The following is a 10,087-nucleotide window of genomic DNA, read 5'->3' on the forward strand; positions in this document are numbered from 1 at the left end:
TTCATTTGTTTTCCCAAAATGTCCTGAAAAACGGCAAAACAAATCTCATCAGTTAAGCTTGCAATAGAAGCAATATACCTTTTTACCATTAGAGGGCAGTAAAGACCGCTGTGGAAGTGCGAATTCACTGCGCATCAACTGTAGAAGAAGAAGAATATCGGCTATCGACTGCTTGAGTCTGGGCGGTTTCCTGGTTAAAGTCCAGCTGGAGATCGTATAAACAAACTTCAGAATGCCTTGAGCGTTGAGAGTCGTCACATAACTATTATATTTGTTTATTTGTTTTACAGTAGTTTGTACGTTTATTGTCAGACATGCAGGACTCCGTGGACTGCCTTGTCCGAGTGCTGGAGTCCTACAGGGGAAGAGATAAAATCGTGAGTCGATTACGTTAATACTGTGCATGATTGGGAATAAACAACATGTAAACACCTGTTACGAAGGTCTCCAAAAATTCCTAGTGTCACATACCCCCTATTCTTGTCAATCTAAACCTACCATTTGCTTCAATGTGGAAAAACATCAACATTTTTGTTAAGTTGTGGAGTTTCTAAATGTGAATAATCATGTACCTGTACACTATACTTACCAAATTCCATCGAATAGTCGCCAGGACCAGTGGGTCTATTTACCCACGTGCAGGGAGTACCAAATGTTTATTAGAGTGTCCATTTAAGGAGGTCATTACAAATGCATGATAAGAATATTTAATAATGTAATATCTACTGGCGATCATCGCCTATTCTTGATTCAGCAATCACAGCCCGGCATATTCACGGAATTCTTTCTAAAAAAATATGATTTTTTAATTTGCGGGAAAACCAGTACATTCGTGCTTTTTCTTTTTGAAAATAAGCCTTTTTAAAAAAAATCTCATTTACCCTAAATTGGTAACACTTGACAAATAAGTGATAATAATAACAAAATGTACAGCATAAGAGGTGTAAGATGGCGGCGCCCGTGTGGTTTGCGGCAGCATTAGTTTTCGACAGTAGTTTTTGCTACTCAAAACTTGCAGTAATCCTTACTGGAATTACAACACCTATACAGTTTGCAATTTAAAATGCATTTAATATGTGTGTGAGGCATATTATAGGGTGCCAAAAATAGCCAATTTTATTGGTGCACCCTTGAGTCACATTTTTTCGCTATTCATGATGGTCTCGTGGGGATTCACTGTATTATGTATATTGTCATACCAGTATTATTAAACAGATATTTATTAGTATTTGTGCCAAGGGGGAGAAATAATAACTCAAGAGTTAAAAGGAGTTCATTTGAAGTTAGGTGTTTATTGATTCAAGTGCACTAGGCTGCATGTGTATATGTTTTCAATATATATAGTTTGTACAATCGATGCATCTTGTGAAGAATATGAAAATATGAGGATCACACAAAAGAGTGTGTGTGTTTCTGACACCATCTCCCATGTGCTTGCAGATCAGGACGCTTTGTTATGGCTCCCAGCTGGTCGGAGGCATTCTTTCACGCCAGGCAGATGCTTCGTCTCACAGCCTTGGGAAAAGTCTGCTGCTCTTTTCTGCTCAGCTCAGCCACTGCAGAACAGTGCTCAGGCTCTTTGATGATATCTCCATGCTGGCTTATTCCCACAGTTATGGATTTGGAGCCGAGGTTCTGAATGTCTTCTCCTAGTACTGTGCAACAATTCAAATAGTTTTTCTTTGCTTGAGTGTCAAGGTGTTTTCGTGAAAAGTTGTACTGTATGTCGTCTGAAGGAGGAAGATGGAGCCGTGCGCTGGATATCGGTGCTCGCGAATGTGGCCGACCAGCTCTACTACCCGTGTGAACATGTGGCCTGGGCCGCTGATGCCCACCTCATTCAAGTGAAGTCCGATCGATGGTGGCTGCTCAGCACGGTGCTGTGGGGAACTTCGCTGCTGCTCGGGATACTGAGGTGACGTGAAATGGTCCGATTCCTAATTCACGTCTTGTGATGGGAAAATTTATAATTTACTGATACAGTGTTCCCTCGTTTATCACGGGGGTTAGGTTCCCAAAATAGCCTGCTATAAGTGAAATCCGCGAAGTAGTCAACTTCATTTTTGTACAATTATTATATCTCTTTTAAGGTTTTAAGGCTAAACAGGTTTTCTCTGCCATAACGACAAAAATATTTAATTTATTAATATTGAATTCTACTTTGCGGAAATTCACTTATTGTGGACCAGTGCAATATCTTATTCTTCTTATTAAGATTTGCTGCTATTGGATTAGATGCTAATTATTAAATCTAATGGTTCACATGTTGGCCACAGCGTCAGGAGATCTGGAAGATATGGGTTCATATTTCCATATGGGCATATCTCTGTGTGGAGTTTGCATGTTCATAAGTATGAATGTGAGTGTGAATGTTTTTTTTGTCTATATGTGCCCTGCGATTGGCTGGCGACCAATCCGTCGTGTACCCCTCCTCCCGCCCAGAGTCAGCTGGGATAGGCTCCAGCATACCCCCGTGACCGTGAATGAATGAATCGTAAATTTGTCATCCACACCTTCAGTCATTTATGATGTGACTCGTGTTCTTCAGGTCACTCCGAGTTCTGCTGCTGCTCAGGAAACAGAGGAGGAGATGTGAGCGAGATGGAAGCAGGTGGTGTCACGACAGCTTTCCTTAAATATCTCATCCGGTCAGAGTAATGAAGGGCAGCGTGTGAGCCGTTTTGTCATGACCGAACCTTTTCCCTCTTCCACAGCGACTGTCAGATCCGCAAACAGATGCAGCGAGAACTGCTGTCCGTCATCGGCTCCGTGGCAGACCTGAGTAACGCCATCCACTGGATGCCACATGGCTTCCTGTGGGCAGGCCGATTCCCCACCTGGATGGTGGGGCTGATGGGTACCGTCTCCTCTCTGACTGGTCTGATCAGGCCATCGTGCAGTGCTTAGTCCTCCCAAAAGAGTGCGTCCATCACTCTGTGGTAAGCTCTGTAAAAAATAAATGTGGCTGATCTTGGATATGATCAGTTGGACTCTTTTATGGATATTCATTCCATTTCAAGTTAAATGTAAATACAACAATATTGTTTTGATATGTGTGCTTTGTTTTAATTGAAGCAAACAAAGAGAATTAGGGTGTCCGTTTACGATTTATAACAAATATTACTGGCCATCATTTTTGAAACTGTGATTTCAATCTACAAGTGTCCTTGCATCAGTGCAGTTCAAAGTGCACATGTTAGAGTGGCATTCACTTTGGCCAGTCGAAGGCAAGCCTGTGCAAGGATCCTGCTGTCTAATCACATCTCGATACGCCGCATCTGCGAGGTGGTTGAATTATCTCGGCAAAGGAGAAGTGCTCAGTAACACAGATTTAGACCGCTTTGTGAATAATACTTGAGATAAGTAGGTCAAGACGTTCATCGTGGTTTGAGCATCGCTACCTCACTCCATTGTGGTTTTTCAAAAATGTATTATTTCGTAAATTATGTATCGTGGTTGACTACTATCATTAAAATACATTTTTAAGCTAATGTTAGGTATTCTTGGCCTAAATTAAGGATTTTCAGGCATGAAAATGTTTTAAATGATCTAAAATACAAATACAGTTTGAAGGCAATGCAAGACGTTGATGAACTGTACTACACTGGCCACTAGGTGTCACTGTAGTAACACGCACCAGACTTGGTCACCAAGCGGGCTTTTATTATTCTGTATTTATTTCACAACAGACACAGTAATAACATAATAAAAAATACTAATTATCATCATGAGCGTAATAACATGGCCGTACTCTGGCTAACATTCAACACCCCGTTGTTACTTCCTGTCCACAGATCCGGACGACGGTTAATGACACACAGGAGCACGAGTCTTGTTTGTGTTTTAAATTGCTTAGTTCTCTGATTACATCTACTATATTGGGTAATATGAGTGTAAAGGTGACTATAATGGTATTACTTCATGTTTGGAGGGCTCTAATAATGGTAAAAATCATATTTCGAAAGCCCATCCATCTATCCATTTTCTATACCGCTTCTCATCATTAGGGTCGCGGGGGCATGCTGGAGCCTATCCCAGCTGACTTCAGACGAGAGGCGGGGTACACCCTGGACTGGTCGCCAGCCAATCGCAGATTTCAAAAGTCATAAACAGGTTTTCTATGGTCTTAACTACGAAAATATTCCGTTTATACATATTGAATCCTATTTAGCTGAAATTCACTTCTCGCAGTCCGGTCCAATCACTTAACTGCAATAAATGAGGGATAACTGTAGACAGAAAACGTTTTATATCTTTGAGTTCAGCTCATGAAAGATGGGAGGGATGGACGTGTAAAACCAAATTAAGTATAGGGCCGCCTGTGGCCCTATGTCCCAATTTTAATTGGGCTTCAAGCCACAAATGTTCTCCATTAAAACAAAAAGAATCTGAGCAGTTTTGTTGATATACTTTATTTGTCAGGCACCTAAAAAAGAAATGAGGGAGTAAAGGCACATTACACAGCCAGTGAGGGATGAAAATGTAGTTTTCCCAAATGTAACCCTCAAAAGGCTACGGAGCAAAGACTTTGCGGAGCAGCAGAAAACGTCCTCTGACACATTAAACATCTCCTTTCAACAAATCACAATACAAGATCCCCACAATTATGACTGCAGGCCACAGACAACTTACAGAAGCAATACCGAAATAATTTTTAAAAACGACATGTAAATGCATGTACATTTAGGAATAATACTCTATTCTATTTTGAAAATAATATACGAAGAAATTATTTTTTCTCTGATGTCACAGTGGGATCAATTTTGGGTGCATGTGATCGCTTCCATGCTACTGTGCCAAAGCACAACACAAGTGTTTGTTGTGTGCGGGGAGAAGTGCTCAGTAACACAGATTTAGACCGCTTTGTGAATAATACTTGAGATAAGTAGGTAAAGACGTTCATCGTGGTTTGAGCATCGCTACCTCACTCCATTGTGGTTTTTCAAAAATGTATTATTTCGTAAATGATGTTTCGTGGTTGACTACGGCTTATCATTAAAATACATTTTTAAGCTAATGTTACGTATTCTTGGCCTAAATTAAGGATTTTCAGGCATGAAAATGTTCTAAATCAGGAGTCACCAACGTGGTGCCCGCGGGCACCAGGTAGCCCCCCACGACCACATGAGGTGCCCACAAGCCTGCCTTTCATTCAGGTTTTCAGTTAATAATGAAAGAACAGTAGAAAGAAATGCATTCTGAAATACAAAATGTGAGTTGTGGACACCAGCATTTTGTTAATGTTCTGGTAAAACAAGCATATTCGCTTTTTTGGGGTTTAAAATAAGCTCTGAAAACAAATGTTACAAAAATGAGTAGCTCTTGGCCATTTTCATTTTGTAAAAGTAGCTCTCACAAGGAAAAACGTTGGTGACCCCTGTTCTAAATGATCTAAAATACAAATACAGTTTGAAGGCAATGCAAGACGTTGATGAACTGTACTACACTGGCCACTAGGTGTCACTGTAGTAACACGCACCAGACTTGGTCACCAAGCAGGCTTTTATTATTCTATATTTATTTCACAACGGACACAGTAATGACATAATAAAAAATACTAATTATCATCATGATCGTAATAACATGGCCGTACTCTGGCTAACACTCAACACCCCGTTGTCACTTCCTGTCCACAGATCCAGACGACGTTTATTGACACACAGGAGCACGAGTCTTGTTTGTGTTTTAAATTGCTTAGTTCTCTGATTACATCTACTATATTGGGTAATATGAGTGTAAAGGTTGGTAGTTTTGTCAAAGACGTTAATGTCGGTGGTTCCCATCCAAGATGACGTTTTCGGATGGAATTAACTCATCCTGTCACCCACATGCATCAAAATCATCTGATGCTTGAGTAAAGTCATTACCTCATTTACCTCTGCCCTTCTTGCCGGTACATTTGTGCTTTTCAGCTTGTTGTAAACGAGAGAATGTTTTGTCACACACACTGCATGTGAACGGTTTGCTAGCTTCGTGTGTTTTCAAGTGTGCCATTAAATGTTCCTTTTGAGAAAACCGTGCAGCACAAGCCGAGCAAGAAAAGGGTTTTTCTCCAGTGTGTATTCTCAAGTGTCTCATCAAATTGCCCTTTTGAGAGAAACTTTCGGCACAAACTGAGCAAGTGAAGGGTTTTTCTTTACCATGGATCATCTTGTGGCTCATTAAAGCAGGCTGCGTCGCGAAGCTGCGACTACACACTGAACATGAATATGGTTTTTCTCCCGTGTGCGTCCTCATGTGGCAGTTCAAACTATATTTACTTGTTAATCCTTTGCCACAAACTGAGCAGGAAAAAGATACTTGGCCTGAATGTGTTCTATCGTGTTTTTTCAGATGACACTTTTTAAGAAATTCTTGGCCACAAATTGAGCAGGAAAATGGTTTTTCTACAGCATGTACTCTGAAATGTGCGGTAATTTTCGTCTTATCTGTAAATGTTTTACCACAAATTACACATTCAAATGTTTTTTCTCCAGTGGCTGTTGTGTGTGTTGTCAAGTGTGTATTCAAGTGTTTTCGCAAGTATCCCACTAGTTGGAATCTTGCACCACAAACAACACAAACAAGTTTAAAATTGTTACCAACAGCTTGAGAGGCTCTTTTGCTCTTGGAAGGTTCTTCACCTCCATCAGTGTCTTCAGTCTCAGAAGATTCTGACTCCATGTCGTCATCATCTTGGCAACATGGACTCAATTGGTCATTTGGCTCTGATCCCCACAACTGGTCTTTATGAGCTTTTGCTGTTAAGCTGTTAGTTGGCGCCTCTACCTTCCACTCCTGCTCTCTTTTAACGTGATCAAGTTGTGAATCCTGAAATTGAGCCTCCTTCCGTCCTTGAAGCAAAGCTTTCTGCCGGAATGACCTTTGTCTCCTTGCTTGTTTATCGTTTTCTTCTTTAATGTGGGGGGGCTTTGGCTCCCTCTGCGCCACACCGAGGGTCTGCTCCTGCTGCCCGGCAGAAGCCTTCGGCAGCTGCTGGTGGACATCTACAAGACACAAGAACATTGATGAGATCATTCCCATTAGCACAGGGGTGGGCGAACTTTTTGACTTACTTGTGGTGCAAAAAACGAAAACACAAGCAAGTTAACACATCGCATATATCAACTACTACTACGTGGTTGATAAACAACAGCTGAGTGGTAAACATAACACGGAACTTAGTGATTTACAAGTGCTCGCAAGGCATGCTCGGTAGCCCAGTGGCAACAATATGACATATGAACAATAAAACATTGGATAAAGAGTATGTTAACGTCCCGCCTTGTTTACTTCCCTGACCACCACCTCAACATATTTTGCAATCCAGCAAAAATGTGACAAACACGGCAAAATGTTGGGAGTACCACAAGCTACCGAGCATGCCTTGCGGCAGGACTATATGGCCGTGATTTCGGCATGGGTATTTATCTCTATGCACACATGGTGCGGCAGGTAGGTTACGTTGTGCGTTATGTGTGTGTTGACGTGTTGTGTTGTTTGGATCACCTTTTTATACAAGGTAAAGATCACATCTGGCTATTTCCTGTACCACTCAAGCGTGCCAAAATAGCACTGCAAGTCATGTTGCTGGATGCAGCTGTGATGTTAAAGGTTTAAAAAAAGGAAACACCGGTAGGCCAGATTAAGACACTGGGTGATGCCTGATGTGGACCACGGGCCGTAGTTTGCCCAGCCCCGCATTAGCAGGTCATCTGCTCAGTGACTTTCTGTTAAGTTGGTGGTTGGACGCTCTACTCTGTGATGAAGCTGTGAATACCAACCATCATCACCTTCATTAACATTCTTCACATGCGTCATTGGCAAGTCGGTGATGGCAGCCTTCTCCATTTTTTGAAACTGATCTCCCTCCAGATTGGACCCTTCTCTTCTTCCTTAATAACACACAACACAAATCATGCACAATTAATAAACAAATCACATGCATTATGCATCATAATATTACTGTATAAAGAGTTTTATCAATCCAAAATAATATTCAAGTTCAAAATTTTACACAAAGCTACTCAGGTCGATTTTGCCTTGGTATGAACAAAGTTCGCGTAAGCCAGGGGTGTCCGAACTTTTTCCATCGAGGGACAGGTACTGACATATTAAAGGATGTAAGGGCCATTTTGATATTTTATAAATTAACACATGTAAATATGCTAAGAAGTTATATATATTTCAAGAAAAGAGTGCACCTCAGCTTTGTTATATATGTGAAAAGGCTTCTTTTTCGTATGAACTTTGCTCTTTTTTCCCCATTTTTTGCTGTTACACACCCCCCCCTAAACATTTCAAATTTTATTTTAATTATTAAAAAATTAAAATAAAATTATTAGTTTTGTTTCTCATAATATTCTGAGCTCATTGTCAAATTGCAGTTGTGAAATTGACTGGATTTTTCCAACATTGCTGCTGATTTCTTCATTTTTGCTGTTTTTGTAGTTGTTTTCTTGTGAAGTTATATTGTTAGAATCTGCTGCAGGCCAATAAAAGAAAACAACCACGGGCCGCGCTTTGGACGCCCCTGGTCTAAGCTATTTTTAATGACTTTTTTTAGACAATCCTCTTATTTTGAAGGTCGGAAGTGTGTTCGTGTTGCGAATGTCTCTTGACCGTTGCTACGTCAGACCAGCTGTGTACAAGAACGAACGTGCCATCCTAAAACGCCCGGTTACATTTGATTTATTAAAATGTTTAATTATCGAATGACTCATAAATAGGGTGGAGTGCAACACTTGCAGATAATAATCAAGCTTAAAAGTTACGATAAACAAAATCAGACTCCGTGAGGTCACATGGATCAAACGAGCACACAATAGCGACTTGAAACAGGGCGAAAAAGTTCAAACGGACTTCACAATTTGACGACCGTCTCTTTGAGTTTTGACAAATAAACTTATGTAATGTGTCGTACAAGTCTTGCCACAATGGTTTGCAAGAAATTGCCACTTACCGGATAAGCTAGCTGCTAATGCCGCTTCCTCTGTCTGATTTCCCGCAGACTGAAGTCCTGCTGCCTGCTGGGTGCTGGGTGCTGGAGATGTGCAAGTCATGAACGTGTCGTCCCAAATTTTTTGTACTGCACAAGGTAACACATCGATTAATTGTCAACTACTGGTAACAATAAGACAAAATGTAGCCACTGGTATTAGCTATCATTGAATGTACAGCCTATTATAAAAACAAGATGACTGAAAGTTGTTGATCGTCTCTCTGAGACTGCTTTTCTGTATATGCACGTGTTCAAGGCGTATCATTTTGGCTCTTTTATGTAGTTAGGCGCATGCGCGCTGTGACGAGTGAGCCGTGTGACTCGAGTATTCGTTTCTCGTCAGTGAGTGACCCATGACAAAACGAGTCAGTAAAAGAAACCAAGTTTTCCATCACGAGTTTTAAGCCTGCTCCTCACTGTGCAAGCCGTCCATTACTGTAGTCCATGGCTGTGACTAAAGAATATATACCTTTGCTTAAAAATGCGTCACATGCTAGATTGTTCTTTAAACCTCAGTCATTCGTCACTCACATTTTGACATAAGCGGTCTTTAATAAGCAGAGGCATTCTATAATCCCCTTAGAAATTATCTTCGATGTACTCAGTTGGACTCTAGAAATATTAATTTCATAAGTTTAACTGAGCTTGATTCATGTGCATTGGTGTCTATGGAATACTTAAAAGTACTTGATAATAATTTCTGTAACTGTGATTTCAATCGTTAGGCAATAAATTGTGAATGATTACAGTTAATCATATGTGGAATGTGTGCACGGACATCTCCGTTTTTTTCCTACAGATGGCTACCAGGGGCGGGGGAGGGCGGAGGTGTGGGCAAAGGAAGGGGTGTGACTTTGTTATTTACTTTAGAATGTGAGTATTATTTGAAAGGGAATTGGAGGGCGTGGTGAAGGTGGTGGTGGTGGTGGTGGTGGTGGGGGGGGGGGAATGTGTGAGATGTCTCTTATGACGAGGAGCTCTCACTTTGTTCTGCATTCCTGAAATGCAAACTGCTAAAACAATGCATAAAGTTAGCATGTTTTGTATTTGTTATTATTTATTATTATACTGGTTATTATATAAAAACATGACATGAGAGAATGGAGT

General features: G+C 40.8%; 2 protein-coding genes across 5 annotated transcripts; one reads left to right on the top strand and one right to left on the bottom strand.

The window, feature by feature from the left end:
- Positions 1–230: 230 nt before the first annotated feature.
- On the top strand, positions 231–9,778 carry pex11g (peroxisomal biogenesis factor 11 gamma). Of its 4 annotated transcripts, none has more exons than XR_008572720.1 (6): positions 231–377; positions 1,441–1,632; positions 1,737–1,915; positions 2,549–2,611; positions 2,715–4,113; positions 8,990–9,778. XR_008572720.1 is itself a non-coding variant. In XM_054790163.1 (6 exons), exons 1-5 carry the CDS (start codon positions 315–317, stop codon positions 2,905–2,907), a joined length of 690 nt encoding a protein of 229 aa, XP_054646138.1. In that variant the 5' UTR covers positions 231–314; the 3' UTR covers positions 2,908–2,939; positions 8,990–9,778. The 4 variants fall into 4 exon arrangements, 3 of the variants coding, with proteins under 3 accessions (XP_054646138.1, XP_054646137.1, XP_054646136.1); XM_054790163.1 differs by having other exon boundaries at positions 2,715–2,939; XM_054790162.1 differs by lacking the exon at positions 8,990–9,778 and having other exon boundaries at positions 2,715–2,939; positions 4,008–6,480.
- Positions 4,317–9,201, bottom strand: LOC129188975 (zinc finger and SCAN domain-containing protein 2-like). The gene is made up of 3 exons (XM_054790160.1): positions 8,942–9,201; positions 7,764–7,874; positions 4,317–6,986 (listed from the first exon to the last, which is right to left on the bottom strand). Exons 1-3 carry the CDS (start codon positions 9,039–9,041, stop codon positions 5,869–5,871), a joined length of 1,329 nt encoding a protein of 442 aa, XP_054646135.1. The 5' UTR covers positions 9,042–9,201; the 3' UTR covers positions 4,317–5,868.
- Positions 9,779–10,087: the final 309 nt, after the last annotated feature.

The sequence above is a fragment of the Dunckerocampus dactyliophorus genome, chromosome 10 (assembly GCF_027744805.1).
Source record: "Dunckerocampus dactyliophorus isolate RoL2022-P2 chromosome 10, RoL_Ddac_1.1, whole genome shotgun sequence".
NCBI lineage: Eukaryota > Metazoa > Chordata > Actinopteri > Syngnathiformes > Syngnathidae > Dunckerocampus > Dunckerocampus dactyliophorus.